Source organism: Bidens hawaiensis, unplaced genomic scaffold, assembly GCF_021521415.1.
Source record: "Bidens hawaiensis isolate Kalapana, Puna unplaced genomic scaffold, B.hawaiensis_p1.1 tig00014913_1, whole genome shotgun sequence".
NCBI lineage: Eukaryota > Viridiplantae > Streptophyta > Magnoliopsida > Asterales > Asteraceae > Bidens > Bidens hawaiensis.
Genome location: NW_027492324.1, coordinates 235,114 through 252,152, shown reverse-complemented (window position 1 = coordinate 252,152; position 17,039 = coordinate 235,114). Strand labels below are relative to the sequence as shown.

The window sequence follows — 17,039 nt, the reverse complement described above, 5'->3', positions numbered from 1 at the left end:
AACTTTCTTTATTTAACATTATAAATTTTAGGATGTTACAAGCCAGTTTTCATCTTGTTGGTCATGATTTCAAACATCGTTAAAACATTTAAATTTGATTAACATGTTTACAATACTTTTCTCTATAACATACAATTGGTTTGATACAGACCGTCACAAATTGAGAAGGCCCGTCTAGATTAGGTTTTTGACTTTTGTTGATCCCGCGTAAAATATGTGTCGGGTGTCACATTTAGTTTGTGACGGACCGTCATACACACTGATGAGACGGTCCGTCTCATCAATCTAATCATGTCCTTTTGTTAAAAATAACTCATTTTCGATACTTGCTTATGCATTCTAAGCTTCCCCTGCGACTTATGAAAGACGCTAGCGTTATGCCAACATGATTTTGACAAGATTTGAAGATTCGTTTATGGCTCTAACGAATGAACACGAACTTAACGAGAGCCCGGACACATTTACCTTGTTTTTAAGGGACTTAGAAACCTAGTAACAACTTACGGTCAACTCTATACACTCTTGAACGGTTTGGACAAAACTTCTAGCTCCTGGATACACCTTCTTGACTTGATTAATACCTTAATACTCCAAGAACTTGATTTATGGGTTTGGTAACGTGTGTGAATGAAAATAGACGTTTACCTTGGTAATGTGTATGAATGATAATAAGATGTTGATGAATGAAAATAGACGTGCATGATTCCCTATTTACAGTCCCCAGCTCGTGGATAGGCACTAACCCGTGATTGACACGTTAGGGAGTGTGTTGTCAAAATGCTTGCTGACTCAGCCTTGTGACGGACCGTCAAAAGATGAGACGGTCGATCTCATCCTTCTTCACTGATAAGACAGACTTGAGACGGGGTGTCTCAAAATTGTAGGCGGGTTAGACGGCCCGTCTCAATAAATATCTTAAACGGATAAGACATGGTTGATAAGAACCGTTTAATGAATGAGACAATTTGTCTCATTCGAAATTTGGTAAAAATACAGTTAGTCTATGTACTTCACCTTTGTCAAAATGACCAAATGGTCCTTTAACTTCTAAAGTTGGCAAACTTAGTCCGAAAGTTTTAGAATGTTATATTCCTTTTAATAAAGTGAGGTAACGTGGGGTTAGATAAATTCCCTAGAGTGAAATATGGTAAAGTAGGTGATGTGATGCCTTCATGTCAAGGGGGCGCTCCCTTGGAACTCTTGTTGGTCAGGCGAAGATTATTTTAAACAAATATGCACCCCTAATTTGTTTGATGTATAATATGATTCACATTGATCAATAAGTAAACTCAACTACTAAAGTTGAGGGGTTAAAAAGAAATCTAAATACCATTAACTATAATATTCAAAACAAAAATGAAAAATAATCAATATGTAAAAACAAAAACAATAAATATATAATTGAAACAAACTAGCGATTAACGTGACTGTGAAGCCTTTAACAACTGATCTCATCGGTGAAGATCTTCTCTCCAGAACATTGTCACTAGACTTCAGCCAACCTCTTTGCGGCGTTTGTAGAGGAGGAATTGTGGTCGGCGATTCATATCTTTATCTCCCTCTGAAATCGAGAAGAACAGGAATCGGGAAGCATCAGAGACGCGTTGGTTGTTAAGAATTGAAGATAAGATTTGAGTAATCATCAGAGAGTTTTTGGATAAAAAATTTAAATTGTGTCGGTTTGTTGTACACATTCCTGATTGGGGGAAGGTTTTGGATCCATTTGACATTGATTCAGTTGTGAATCAGTGTTTTGAATAAAGAATAAGAAGTTGCAGGTGAAGGTTTGCTTGATTTTCTGGAAGAACAAAAGGTAATTAGGGTTCCAAAAGAAATGGGGAACCAACAATAAATATTCTTATTTATATATTAAATATATCAATTTATTATTTATTAAAGTAAGGGTACTTTTGTTTTTTTACAAATAAGTTAAACAGATTAAATTTTATTTTCACCACCGAATGACATTTTGTGTCCAAAACACTAACGAGGTTAGTGTTCTATTAGACGGGTAGTGATACAAGAAAATATGGTGAAAGTTGGGAGTGATGGAAATCAAAAGTTTAGAGTGTTATCTACCAACGACTGAAAGTTGGGAGTATTAAAAACCAATATCCCAAATAATTTGATGATAGTTCTTGAGTAAGCTTTTTGATCGAATATTTCAGTGGTTTTTCTAAAATTTCAATCATACAAAAAAAAACTTGTAATTTTGACAAGAACTATGTATGGATTTTTGTGAAGATTTTTGAACCAAATAGACGGATCAAATGATTGGGAAAGCGTATTTGTAGACTGTGTTTGAGAATTGGCAAAAGCAATGATCTGTTTTACGACTTAAAATACATTAATATGTACCCATTTTTGTGCTTCGACATACATACGTAACATTTCAAAATATTAAAATAATGTACACTTCCATCTTGGGAATATGCCCCTTGGACCTTGCTAATCAGGAGGTGCTCACCCAGACCTCTGTCAAGGGGGCGCTCTCTTGGAACTCCTGTTACTCGGGCGAAGATCATAATAAATTTAAACAAATATGCACCCCTAATTTATTTGATGTATAATATGATTTCATTGATCAACAAGTAAATTCAACTACACTAAATAATTTGGATTAATCTTTAAGCAGGAAAAATGGTAAATTCTTTCAATATGTTTGGTTGTTAGAACTAAACTATGTTACTTGAGGCTCTTGGATAGATAATCCACATGTATCAGGTGAAGAAGACTCTTTTAATGAGTGATCTCTTTTAATGAGTGATGTTAAACGTTCCCCCCTCTATATCATTTTTATTGAATGTACATCCTCTTAAACTTATTAGATCAATCAATTACTATTAGCTTTTAACATTATTTACATGCATATTAGTTCCTACAACATTTTTCTCACTTAATAGTTTTCAATACTTGTATTAATTTAATTAAAAACTATTAAGCTGTTATTATTAACTTTTATAAAATTTTAATCAACACAAATATATTGTTTTAGGAATATAATAATGCATCAATACTGATAATAATAATAAATATTATTATGATGATGATCAAGGATAATAAACACAAAAGAGTGAGAAAATAAAATAAATAAATAAATAAATATGTCACACAAAATTATTAAATGAAATGGAAGTTCAGAATAAATAAAAAGATAAAAAATAAAACTTTATTGTTTTTAATTTAATATTTTTAAGAGGATCATAAAATGTAATAAAATGTTACATGAGAGTAATATGTCAAATAAATTTTTTTAAAGGAAATGAAAGTCCTAATGATACGTTTAGCTTAACCTCATTCCAAAACAAAAAAGTAATAATTACCCGTCAATAACCACAAATATATTTCCCACCAAATACTTTACATTATGGTTTTTCATGTTTCAAAATAATCAAAACACACAAACTCTTCTCATCAACAAACCACTATTGGTGGTTGGCAAGAACACAAGCAACCTTGAAAAAACCTATCACATAAAAAAATTAAGTAACAAGAATATTATTATATAGAAAGAATGAAAGTGATGACTTAATAATGGTCTTGATATATTGGTCCAAATTCAGCCCTCCATGCTTGATCATCATAATCATCATCATTTTCATTGGCTTTGACATCTGAGTTTTCCTGATAGAAAGGTCTTAGTGCAGACTCGGGCAATCGGTCCTCAGCAAGATACTGTTTCATTGTGATCATCTCCAATTGATGTTTCCTTTTTTCTTTATCTATTTTCTTCTTAAGTTGATCACTCTCTTCCTGCATGTTTGCATAGTTTTCCTGCACATAATGACGATAAAAATAACGTTAAAGGTTTGAAAACATATAAGTTCTATGCGTCGTCGGCTGATAAAGCGACTAGACCACATAGAGGTGGCAAATTGAGCAGGCTGGAATTCTTACGGTTTTGAATATACTTTTGGGTTCTCTTTTGTTTTGTTATATCGAGTGCACAAAACCGAAAGAATTCCAGTCTGCTGCAACTAGTTATACTTTGATATTTTTACATAATTCAAAATTTATCAAAAATTATCATATTTGACCGTTATTGTTTTTAAAATGAATCCATACCTGTGCAACAGCTGCAGCTTCCTCAGCTTCTCTCAATCTAACAAGCAACTCACCAGCAGCATGAACAGCTTCCACAGTATCCCTCAGTTGAATCTTCAAACTCCTATTCTCCTTCTTTAACATCTCCCTCTCCTTCTCTCTCTCCACTCTCATCACCGACAGCTCCGCTGCCAACGACTTCGAAAACCGCTTCCCATGCCCTTTCTGTCCAGCCTTCACAGCTGCCCGTTTCACCTCTGCTATCCCTTCCAATATCAACCGGTGTTTCTCCTCCAATTCATTATACTTCTCCTGTAAATCCGCATAATGCTCCATCATCTTACCGTGTCCATCAACGGATCTCATCAGCGCATCGTCTAGTTCTTCAGTACATTTTTTATGTGTTTCCAGTTCGGTTTCTGTTTTTTCTAAACGACGTCGGGTGGCTTCTAGGTCGGATTTTAACTCATCGGTTAAACAGATCCATTCGCTTTCGGTTTCCATCCATCTCACTCTTTCGTTCTGGAATTCGGATTCAGATTCTGGAACGGTGTCGTTTAATCTGCTTTTTCTTAAATGGAGGGATTGTAATATAAGAGACGATGATTTGCCGTTTCTTAGCTCATCAAGGAGTGATGTTTCATCTTCTCTTACATAACTTTCAATCCACATATATTTGATAGCATTATGCGAAGAAAAACTAACCAAATCATTCAACTTCTGGATCTCTGCTGCTTGTTCCCTGCAAAGCTTTTCAAGGTCTTTCACTTTCTTGACATTTTCTGCAGCAACCTAATGCAGACAATTTGAGTTCACTTAAATAAACTGCTTTTGAATAATTAATAAAAACACAAACCAAATTCATTCTTAGTTTCTTACTTCATTTGAGTTTCCTGGATTGTTCTTTCCAACAACCCATGTCTTGAAGCTTTCATCAACATCATTAGATGCTCTTTGCTGGCAATTTAAACAGATATATTTGCTCCTTGTTTCAACAGATGTATCGTTTGTGTTTTTAGCCAAATGATCAAATGAAAGTGCGACCAGTGACTTATTTAAAACCGAGCTCCTTTGGTGGTTGTCAATAATCTCTCTCCCTCTTTGAAGACTAGCTGCAATCGATCCAGTGGGACCGACAAGCATTTTACTTGATCTCAAAGAAGACATGATTTGATCACTTATCTTTACTGATTCCCGGGCTGCATTATCTTGACAAAAAACCACACTTTTTTGCATGACATTTACAAATTTTGGAGATTCTGATAATGTAGGATCATTGAATGCATCAGTTTCAGGCTCACTGTCTTCTTGACAGCTGGCATACTGTTCACCTGCCATGTCACCCTCACAACCACCCATAGAGAAAAACCTTGTGTCTTTACTTTCAGAGGTTTCTTGAAATTCATCATCAGAAGAACTATGTAGCATATCAAACCTATGTTGTAAATCTTTAACATCATGTTCATCAATATCCATTTCTTCTTTCACATCAGTGTCAAGTTGTGGGAAGATTAGTGAGCGGTTAAGGCTGATTCGTAACTGATTTAAGCTTTGTCGTACATTTCCAGTTTTATAACTAGAATCTGTTTTTGCTCTTATTAGCTCTTCCTAAAATTAAATAAAGTCAAACGTATTTAATTATTATTTATTAGCAAACGAACAGAAAAGTAATTATCTTCTCAAGTAGAAAAAAAGAATATTATACCTTCAGTTCGCGAATTTGATCGCCAAGCTCATTAACATCATCTTCTGTTAATCTGTTTACTATTGGATTATTGTGTATAAGTTTTGCCCGATGTCCGAATTTGAGTGTGCTAATAGTTTCAGCAGAATACCTATATATTTCCAGAAAAGAGATTCAAGTCACTTTGAAGATTTATCTGAAAATTGACTTAGGAAATTTTGCACATTTAAACATATGGGCGCCTGGTTGACATAAAACATATACACCCACACAAATGCAAGGTTATAGGTGTTTTTGATATGCTTAAAAAAATATATTTTTTAATAAAATGGCTTAGGATACTTTGTGCATTAAGTACATTTGGGCTACTTCCGACCCATTTGAGAGAAAACATAATTCGAATATTACCAATATACCCATGCTAGTAGATTAGTTTGAGCTTAGATCTCTTAAGATTAGTAAACTCACATGTCATCTGGGGATATGGCACATATAACAGTAAGCTTTGAGTTGCCTCCAAGTGATTCTTTCAGCAGATGAGTCAAACAGGAATTGTTGTATGGGATGCCTTCAGATTCTCCAGAACGGTTTGTACCAAGGATATTAACCAAGTTTCTGCACATGAGTCAACTTGAGATATAACCATCTTTTGTTATCAAACAGACTAAAGGGTTGTATTTTAGTGACAAACTGACATACCCAAGTTCTGATATGGATTTTTTCACAAATTCTCCTTCTTTGTTACACTCTCTACCAGCATCATTGATTCTGTTCTTCTCGAGCCCAGCAAGATCCACGAGTGTAATCCTGCTTGTTTTTGAACTACAAAAATTCTTTGAAGCTGTATCCTGATGAATGTAGTATGATTACAAAGATTCAGAAAATGACAATGTTTCAGAAGTGTACTATAAGGATTTAAAATTTAAACAGAGATGGGTATCAAATAGCAAGATCATAAGACAAAAGATGTTCCAGAAGTGATAAGATGGTCCCTTAAAACAAGTTCAAAATCAGTTAATTATCATCTACATGATATGAATGACAATTACACTACAAAGATTCAGAAATTGAACACACAATTAGGAATAAAATATATAGATCCTCAGATGTTTCAGAAGCGATATGTTTTCATTTTTCTGAAAAGATGAAAACATAAAAAAGTCTTTCAGCTAGTGATATTCAGGTATAACTTCATTTTTACCTTGCACCAGGACTCAATGACACATGTAAACACAACATGCGATCTTGAACTTGTGGAGTTTATGCTTGTTGATCCAACTTTTCTATTGGAAAGGCCCTGCAGCATAACAAGCAACTTTAATGATGTAGTATGGTCCTTGTGGTAATACTTAAGGAAAAATACACTTCTATCATATCAAAAATATTCATATCCTTATATCTGCTTACCTTGATCAGAATTTGAGTAACATCTTCATAGTCCGTCACATATTCCTCGGTCAGATTCTCAACATAAAATCCATGTTTTGAATCATCTTTAATCTGAAATTTAGATTGCATCGTCTCATTACAACCATCAACCAGAGAAATAAAGAAATTGACTAACATCACTTAAACCAACAAAAATTAAGAGGTAGTATCCACCTCTAGGTTTCTCTGGGTTGGATTAAGCAAATCCCCAATTTGATCATTGTACATCTGTAAATTCAATGACATAAAAAATTCATCATCAAGTTTCAAAAGTAAGAACTGGGCAGATGAAAGCAGCTAGAAAGCTCATACCTCAAGGAAAGAGCAACGGCACTGGTAATTTATCTGTTTACATTCCGCTTGATCTTGTTCCTGATTTGAAACTCAAAATATCAATACAGAACCACAGAAATCACATAACACACTTATCACCTTATATATCACGGCTAGAGCAAAAGATAAAGCTGTTTACATGATTCTAGTAGTTCTATATTTAAAAAGTCAGTTTTGTACTCTCTATTTGTGTAAATCAAGAACCAGAACACGATTGCTTACTCGATGGATTTCAGCAAACAGCATCTGGAATATGCGTGGAACAATTCCTAGATCACCACTAGCCGACTGATCATCAACCATCGCGCTTGGCGGACCCCACAAAGTGTAAGTTTTTCCGCTTCCAGACTGCAAGACATTAACAACCATTGTAGATAAAGCCACTATATAGTTAATTAGTTATTATCATACAAACAATTGTTACCTGTCCGTAAGCCAACATCGACTTGTTGTAACCTGCCATTGCACTCTTAACCATGGACACACCAACCAATTGAAACACATCCTCCTATATAATAACAGCATATCTTATCAATTTTCCAATACCTAATTAACAATAACTTACAACAGAATTAATAACTCTACAGACCTGGCTAGATTTGGAATCGAGGACCGCATCCACAGTAAACTTCCGATCCCCTACCGCAACCGAATTATCCAAAACTTTCCGAACCGTATAATCCTCCCTTTCGTGAGAATTAGGAGGTCTAATCCTCGCGATAACCTAACAATATTCCCCAATCTCAAATCATATTCCAAATATAACTTCTAAAAAACTATTAAAAATAAAATCAATGAATTAAATCATACCTTTACATGTGGATCTGCAGGAAATGATACTTCCTCATGTAGCCGAGCCGACTCCTTCACAACCGAAGGCGATTCGTTAACCATAACGTTCGCATCCTCCGGCGGCACGTTCTCCGAATTGAAACGCAATATCTTAGGGTTAGGGTTTGAGCTGACTTTGGTCTTAGCAGCTTCGGATCTCGGAAGCAGGTTTCGAATCGCCGAAATTGAAATGCTTCCGGGTGATCGGTTCCGCGAGATCTCGGAGTACGACTTCATAGTTGGCTTTGTTTCGGATCGAATTGATGAAATTGATTAAATTAATTAAGTGTGTGAAGTAGATTTGGAGCGTTAGAGTTGGAATTTGAAAAATGGTGAAAAGAGAAAATTGGTGGTTTGGTTGAGAGATGACCGTTATATTATACAACCACTCGGTGCGGTACACATGGCCGTCGTGTGAAGTTACGACTTTGCCCTTAATTCTAGCCGTTACGTTTTAGGCCAGCCAATTAAAGCCCAACAAAGCTCAACCAACGATATCAAGTTATTATTAGTTTTAGGCTTTTAAAATTTAACATTCAATGAAAACTGGTAATTTGGATTATATTTTGCATATAAATTAAATTAACGTGCTAATTGTAAGAATCAAGTAGTGTAATTATGTAATTATATCGATAGTGTAATTACACTACACTATGTTGTATATATGATTACACTACTTAATTCTCATAATTAACACATTAATTTAATTTGTATTTTATCCAAACCTTATACAAGTAAACTCTAATGAAAATTGGTTGTCTTGTAATCTTTTGGGTAGTGACATGTTTATATTAATGATGATATTAGGTTCGAAACTCTTTATTATTACATGGTTTGAATAAATAATAATATTAAATAGTTAGTAATGATAATTTATGAACTATGAAACAATAACTTGAGATTAAACATGGTTGATTTCTATATTATTGTTTTTTCTCCTAAATTGGAGAAGTGAAGGGGTTTATAGAATTGTGATGTATGACATAACCAGTTAGTTATTTATTATGTATAAAGATAAGATAATGGTACCATCACTCATGATTTGGCTATCCAACTATTCACTAACTTTGTCATGCATGCCTATTCGATGCAGATTGACCAGGATGTCTAGATGATCAACGATCTACTACAGGATATTGGATTTTTCTTGAACCCAACTTTATCAGTTGGATAAACAAGAAATAGCATATTGTTGCACACTTGCACTTGCACGTTCTAGTAGAGGCTGAGTATCTTGCTCTAGCTTATATTGCTATTGAGATTCATTGAATTACATTTGTGTTACATGAGCTACATCATGTCTATATCATGTCCACCTAAACATAGGTGTAACGATATTGGAGCTGCTTAAAAGTTACTCCAGTGTTTCATCAGCATAAGAAATATCTTGAGATTGATTTGTATTTTATACGTGACATGTCATTCGCTCAGCTTCTCAGTGTGTGTTATGTGTCAACTACTACTCGGCTTGACACTCTTAATATCCAAGCTTTACATTGTTACGCTTGTAGGGAGTCGCCAGTTAGTTGTTTCATGATCAAGAAATATTAAGTTTCTCCTCATATTTTGTATCTGGTTATAGATCATGAAGAGGATTCATTGTTTATTCATTAACACAATACATAACATGAAAAGTCAAGTCCCAATGTCCCATCTATCTTGAGTGCATATAATCGAATCAAGCTGGTGGGTTGAAGGATACGTAATGGTGGGTTGACAAATTGAAGGATCACACAAGGTGAACCGAACATGACCCACATATTAATTCGTATCAAATACATCAACCAACCGTAATCCAGACACATTTAAAATCATGTCATGTTTTGGGTATTCAATGTTCATTTTTGAATGTAGGTATATATTGTGACTTGTGATAACAATCAACGACTTCGATTCACACAGACATCTTTTTTTATAATTGTCGAATTTTTAACTGTTTTGTAGATTCAAATAAAAATTGATCTGAAAATTTATACCTAAACCGGTAGTGGTGAATAAAAAGTTATAAAACTAAAAGTCACTGAATTGTTCAAGAGAACTTTATGATTGTGAAGCCAATTAAGTTATAAGAGACATCACATATAAATACTTAACAAATATATAAATCACAGTTATTATAATATATGAGTTGTTAATTGCAATTTTAGTTTATACCAAAGGTCGCAAAACGATCCCAAACATCAAAACAGCTAAAGAGATCAAGGAAGTTTCAATAAGCAATCTCAAACACCCTCGAAACAAACACGATGAAAGAACACAGCAATTAACAGATGAAATATTCAAGAACAACCTCAAGTAATCTGCAGGAAAAATACTGGAAAACAAAAAAGATAAAAGATATTATTCCTCTATTCTAGTATCCTTATTTAAGGGATGCACAATATATCAATCATTCTTGATCTTACAACTTCAATGAAACCTAAATGTCAATTAGAAATCAAAATTCATAAAACTTGAACAAAATCCCATTTTAAACTGCCATTCTTGATGTGTATAAATGTATCTTATCAAGAATCAAATTTTTTGCATTAAACATGCTGACGTGGCATATGCTAACGAGGGATATGTACGAAACTCACAGTTCAGTTCAACTGAGAATCGGTCCTCCTCCTAAAGTTGGTTTATCGTATGCAGAACATGAAAACGTCTTCTATGCAGCAATTTCTGTAAAAAGAATAAGTAAATAAACTTGTTAATACTAAAATTAAGAATTTAAATAAGAACATAAGTACATAACACAGTCTATTCATGCACTAGTATATCAAATTTATATACTTTTCATTTTGGATAACTTCGTATACATCATTGTAAATGTTAAATTTCATACATACTTTTAAATTTAGTAATATCATCTTTACCATTTCAATACACTAAAGATACTATATTTATCAATCATATAGCAAAATAAAATAAAAACAGTTGCCTCATGCGATGAAATGATCCTAGAAAACTACGGTCTTTTCCTATAGGTTTATTCAATGTAAAATATTGTTACAAGAAACTACTTTTGTTTTATTAACAAGGTGTAAATAGAATTATTTTAGTGTTTTGAGAGATAATTATAAATATATGCTATAATGAAATTCAGATAAATATATATGAAATTAGTTCTATACTCTACAGAACACTACAAAATATAACAAAACATCATGATATGCCATCATGTAAGATTACTAATATACCCTTTTATTTTATGGGAGCATCTAATCATAGTTATAAACTTATAATGAATTGTCAAGAAAACACTTAAAAGTTTGCATTGAATGAGCAATTGTGGACAGCATATGGGAATGTAAAATACAAAAAACGACAATGCTCGGCAATTTATGTATGAACCTGTAGTATATGTGTGTATTTTCACAATAGTGGTTTCAAGTAGCAATCACTCTCATTATATAAGAAATGTCTAAAATAGATGTGCCAAGATAAGTAGGGAAGGTAATTGGTCAAAACATGTTTGGGTTGAAACAAGCCATCTTCAAGTACGGGTCAAAATGGATCACTTTACACCGTGATACTAGATTGGTCATCTAAACACTATCTTGTCCCACTTTTAAAACTTAATACAAATAATGAATGTGCCAAGTTGCCAACTGTGATTGCATATACGATACATTATGATAGTAAGAATAATAATCTAAATCTTTGTATGAAACAATTTAGGAGGTTATACAAGCAAAAACAAAAGAACCTAATGTAACATCTTAGATAATTTGTTACACATTTGATTGTTAACAATACAAGAGAATTCTAATAAGCAGATGAATGGCATTGTAACTTTAATTAACAAGCAGAATCAATTTTAAGATGTGAGTAATTAACTTTTTTAAACTATCATACTCGCAATTTACTGTATGCAAAACCACTAAATTCGGCAAAAATGCAAAGCCAAACACTATATTTTGCAAGAAAAGGTGATTTGGACAAAAACGTCTTACTTTTTCACAACTATCCACATTCACTCATTCTTGCAAATAATAGTACATATAGTTTTTAGATTAATAAGCAAATCACTCTTTAATTATTAAATTAAGTTCAAATAACTAGAGTAATTATTATTACTCTACAGTTTTGAACTAGAGTAGTTACACAACAAATATTGAGGTAAGAGTAATAATGTTAGCATAATTACTCTAGTTATTTGTATGCTTACTACACGTTAAATCTATTTCTATTTGATCCTGCTGAAACTTCAAAATTTCATAGCGCATAAATCATATTTCTCCTTTCAAAGACCAAAATATATCACATTTATCGGAAATTCTAATCGCGTATTTCACTTGATAAACATATAACAAAAGGAAACCATATTTTAGTGCAAAATGTAATAATGTTCTCTGTTTATTCATTAAAAAAGTTGTTACTTGATTTTATTTTAATATACTATTTAATGGATATATATGATACTTTTATTGTTTCAAAGATGATATCATGAAATTTTGAGCTTTTAGAAGAACATTTACTGAAATGCCCTTAAATACTTTATAAAAACTGTTAATTATTAAAACTTCAAAAATTAAAAGGATATGATAAACTTACCTCTACTTGTTTGTCTATTTGCGATACTATAACTCCCAACATACTCTTCACCCACCACATCTTCTGCATTATCAAGCCCGTGCCCAAATGAGCCTGGCCCATCAACCTCATTAGACGAAGACTGCCAAGTTGCATCTCCATAAATCGACCCCCCACGGTACAAATTACCATAAAACCCCTGGTGACCACTGGTTGGCCCATTACCCGGCCCATTTATAGGCCCATTAATTGGCCCGTTAAATGATGATGTTGTAGCCACTCCAGTAACACTGTTTCTACCAACCAGCCCATAGTTATTCTCCTCGGCCCGAAACCCGCCTAAATTTCCACCATTATAAGCCGAAGAACTCCCTCCATTTAAGGGCAAAGAGCCCCAATTTGCTCCATTGTTACCAAACACTCCAAATCCACCACTTCCCGAACCCAAATACGAGCCCGACCCAACTGGGCTGATGGGCCCACCATTGCCCCACACATTTCGGGCTGATGAATTGGTAGGCGGCTCGATTCTCCCACTACCTTGATTAAACCCAATAGGAATATTATATCTGTTTGGATTTCCGCCAAAATTCGGGCTCAAAACCCGCCCATACCCCAAGGACCCACCGAATGCAGTTGGGCTCAAAGTGGGCTCCACATTCAAGCCCATACCATAACCAGGTGAGTTAAACTGAGGAAACCCGGTTCGATTACCAACAACCGGGCTGAACCGGGTATCCATTCTAACTCCATAACCGCCAATTGGGCTCATATTATAACCTTGCGGGTAGCTAAATGTGTTTGGCCTATTTAACCCATAATTATATCCGATTAATGGGCTACGGTTTGGGCTTGGAGATAACTCTTTAGGGACAGCCCGTTTGACTTCAACCATTTTACCGTTTAGTTCATGGAACGTTTTGTATAACACTCTATCCACTGACTCCTCTGAATCATATGTAATAAAACCAAAACCTCTTGGTCTTTGAGTGTTGTGGTCATACATTACCACTACATCCGCGATTGTACCGAACTGATCAAAATAAGTTTTGAAATCACTTTCGGTTATGTTTGATGGTAAACCACCAACAAATATCTTCTTTGTGCGTCCCATGGGACCCACCAGTGATCCTTGAATGCTGTTAATAGTTCGGTTTAGTCCATGATGGTCTTCTCTTGGAACTGCCTTCTTTGCTTCAACCTTGAAATTTGAAGACCAAAATAATAATCGAACATGAAGTATGAAACTATGAATAAAGAATCTAAACACTAGAAAATTTTCTTTTATCTATAAAATACTTTTCACGAATCAATTTCAAGATTTAAGGGGGGTAAAGCTGTAAACGAAGTAACGAACCGGACGTCCGGGTGTCCATTCGACAAGAAGTCCATTTATGTTCGTTCATTTAATAAACGAACCGGACATGAACAAAAACCTTCGTTCAGTAAGCTTAATGGACGAACACGGACAGAGACCGTGTTCGTTCAACAGTGTTCGTGAACGTCCAACAGTGATTATACTTTTTGAAATTAATATGCAATCGTTTATGTTCACTTGTTGTATGTCTGCCCATTAACGTTCATTAATGTCTGTTAGTGTTCGATTGTCCATTAGTATCCAGTAATGTATGTGTGTTCGTTTGTCCATAAGTATCCAGTAATGTATGTGTGTATTTGTCCATTAGTGTCCAGTAATGTATGTCTGTTTGTTTGTCCGTTAGCGTCCATTTACAATATTAACGAACAAACACAGACAGACACAGACAAACTCAATTCCTTAATGGACAGACACAAACACGAATTTTCGTTCGGTAGAGTGTCCATGAAGCATCCTTTGTCCGACAAAAGGTTAACAGACGAACACGAACAAGGTCTCGTCCGGTTCGGTTCAGTCCGTTTACAGCCCTAAAGGGGGATAGTTGGATGTGTATTTTGTAAGTGATAACATGAGGTTGATTGGAATAAAATATCAATTGTTATAATTATAATCACTTTTGATTGTAAATAAACATGGTGTAGAAAATAGTTATCATATGTGCCTATGATGCTTGAAGTTGTAAACTTTTGATAATCACATTTGACACTCTTTTAAGTGTTTATTTAAGGAAGCGATAGATAAAATAGAGAAAATGTATGTGGACGACACCTAAGTAGTCAACTTTTTTATCATTAAGGCAATCCATATATTTAAACTACTTGAATAAGTCACTCAACATGTATTTTGTTCATTATTATACTAATTCAAGTAAAAAACACAACATGATAAAAATGTCATCTTTTACTTAAAAGACAACATTTTTCACTCAAGATCATGTTGACACCTAATCAAAGATACTTTAAAAAGCATATTAGTTATAAAAATAAATACTTGAATACTAAGTTACCTCCGCATACATTATCCCATAAACTACAAACAATCACATTGTGTCGCATACGCATACTAGCATTCGAACACAAAAAACATACCGTTCGACCATCGATCATGTGCTTTTCCATCACAACTCTTTCAGCAACCGCAGGATCAACAAACACAACAAACCCAAACCCTCGCGCACGACCCGTCAACCGATCCCTCATAATAACCGCCTCACTCACCTCCCCGTAACTACCAAAATACTCCTTCAACCGATCCTCATCCGTATCCCACGAAATCCCACCAACAAACAGCTTCCCGTTCTCCGGTTCCATCTTCTCCACAACCCCTTGCTGAATTGCCATAATAATAATAACTCACACAACAATATTCTTAACCTTAACCTTAACCTCAATTCCAACTACAATTCAAGAAAACCCAACAATCAATACACTAATTTAAATCATAAACCTTGGTTTAACAGATCTATATGTAAAAACAAAAATAACCCACAAAAGACTGATTAATTACCTTGTTCTGGTGAAATTAAACAGAACTCAGTGATCACGTTATAGTAACATTCAGATATAAAGCATCAAGCTTTGGATTTGAATTTAGATTCCTGCGAATCGACAGATCGCAGACCGATCGGATTGAATAAGATGATGGGAACAAGTGAGAATTGAATAAAAGTGGTGGAATTGAATATAAAGATTGTGTTATTAAGGACTTACCATTAGTGGAATCTGGATTTGAGAAAGGATGAAGACGAAGGAAGATCTGGAAATGAGATTGAGAACAGAGGATGTGTGTTATGTGTTTGTGTTGTCCACTCTCTTTCTTCACCAAAGGCAAAGGGTGTGTTGTAAGGTTTTTTATCCGTAGAGGATACTTTTGTTGTGGGGTGGAAGTTAAGGGGTTGGTTTGTACTTATTGGCATAGTTTGAGGGTGGTGTGAAAAAGGACATGTTTTGGTTTTATACTTATGTACATTTTTGGTATAGGATTGGGTTCTTTTTGGTTTGTTACTGGTTAGTGTAGGGATCGGGCTAGTGGGTTGACGGGTTAATGAGTTTTGGGTTGACGGGTTAGCGTGTTAAGATTCTTTAACCCTAACCCAGTACATATATTTATTTGTGTCATGTTGTGTCGGCATATTTAAATTTGTGTTGTGTTTTGGGTCAATACAATTTACGTTCATTTATAAATACGAGTAATACGGTTGTTACCTCATGACATGATGACAAGGAAACATGGCATGAAAGGAAATAGCATTAGGTTGAGGCTAAATAGGTTAATTGAAGAAATTGGTAGGCATTGACAACACATTTAAGTTTTCATGTTGGTTTAAATAAGTTTATATGGTTCTATATGCACCGTTCTAAGTGTTTAGACATGACGTCTTGGTTGTCCAATTCATTGAGTGTCAGACCTAAACAACTAAGACACAAAATTTTTGATGCCCGATGTGCGTTGTTGTTTTTATATTTCGAATGCAATAAATAATACAATGTTGTTGTAGCATTACTGCTATGCTATTAGCTCTTAATTTCCCTGGTCGACGTTTGAAATCCTCAAATTTTTTTTGTGGGCTGTTTAATCACTTAATGAATTAACGCATGCTTGCTTTTTAGTGGGCTAGTTTATTAATGTTTACTTGTTTAGCCGAGGTTTAAAAAATTTGTAATAAAAGGAGTATATTTAAGTGTGTATTGTGTGTTTATCTATATGTTATTGTTAGATATATGAAATTTTTGGGCCTTCACAAAACGGGCTCCAAGCAGCCGCCGCGATCGCTTAAGCTTTTTACCAGTGCATCTTTGAATTGATTTAAACGAACCGTTATAA

The 17,039-nt window shown here is 34.4% G+C and overlaps 2 protein-coding genes across 4 annotated transcripts; both read right to left on the bottom strand.

The window, feature by feature from the left end:
* Positions 1 to 3,327: 3,327 nt before the first annotated feature.
* On the bottom strand, positions 3,328 to 8,716 carry LOC143548150 (kinesin-like protein KIN-12C). Its single transcript, XM_077039394.1, has 14 exons — positions 8,300 to 8,716; positions 8,079 to 8,213; positions 7,914 to 7,997; positions 7,712 to 7,837; positions 7,469 to 7,528; positions 7,331 to 7,384; positions 7,136 to 7,228; positions 6,930 to 7,025; positions 6,428 to 6,576; positions 6,197 to 6,343; positions 5,750 to 5,879; positions 4,924 to 5,652; positions 4,066 to 4,836; positions 3,328 to 3,774 (listed from the first exon to the last, which is right to left on the bottom strand). Exons 1-14 carry the CDS (start codon positions 8,555 to 8,557, stop codon positions 3,529 to 3,531), a joined length of 3,078 nt encoding a protein of 1,025 aa, XP_076895509.1. The 5' UTR covers positions 8,558 to 8,716; the 3' UTR covers positions 3,328 to 3,528.
* Positions 8,717 to 10,486: 1,770 nt separating this feature from the next.
* LOC143548149 (heterogeneous nuclear ribonucleoprotein 1-like) lies at positions 10,487 to 16,112 on the bottom strand. 3 transcript variants are annotated; one of them, XR_013137896.1, is made up of 4 exons: positions 15,305 to 15,760; positions 12,860 to 14,039; positions 10,900 to 10,984; positions 10,487 to 10,634 (listed from the first exon to the last, which is right to left on the bottom strand). XR_013137896.1 is itself a non-coding variant. In XM_077039393.1 (4 exons), the coding sequence occupies exons 2-4, from the start codon at positions 15,554 to 15,556 to the stop codon at positions 10,971 to 10,973; spliced, it is 1,446 nt and encodes a 481-aa protein (XP_076895508.1). In that variant the 5' UTR covers positions 15,557 to 15,813; positions 15,926 to 16,112; the 3' UTR covers positions 10,640 to 10,970. The 3 variants fall into 3 exon arrangements, 1 of the variants encoding a protein (XP_076895508.1); XR_013137895.1 differs by lacking the exon at positions 10,487 to 10,634 and adding an exon at positions 10,640 to 10,739; XM_077039393.1 differs by lacking the exon at positions 10,487 to 10,634 and adding an exon at positions 15,926 to 16,112 and having other exon boundaries at positions 10,640 to 10,984; positions 15,305 to 15,813.
* Positions 16,113 to 17,039: the final 927 nt, after the last annotated feature.

Excerpts from the sequence above, each read along its gene's own strand:
- LOC143548149 (XM_077039393.1), bottom strand. The coding sequence starts at position 15,556 with ATGGCAATTCAGCAAGGGGTTGTGGAGAAGATGGAACCGGAGAACGGG. Across the intron at positions 14,040-15,304 it reads ACATGATCGATGGTCGAACG|GTTGAAGCAAAGAAGGCAGT; the intron begins GTATGTTTTTTG and ends TCAAATTTCAAG.
- LOC143548150 (XM_077039394.1), bottom strand. The coding sequence starts at position 8,557 with ATGAAGTCGTACTCCGAGATCTCGCGGAACCGATCACCCGGAAGCATT. Across the intron at positions 7,385-7,468 it reads GCCGTTGCTCTTTCCTTGAG|ATGTACAATGATCAAATTGG; the intron begins GTATGAGCTTTC and ends TTGAATTTACAG. Across the intron at positions 4,837-4,923 it reads ATCCAGGAAACTCAAATGAA|GTTGCTGCAGAAAATGTCAA; the intron begins GTAAGAAACTAA and ends TGTCTGCATTAG.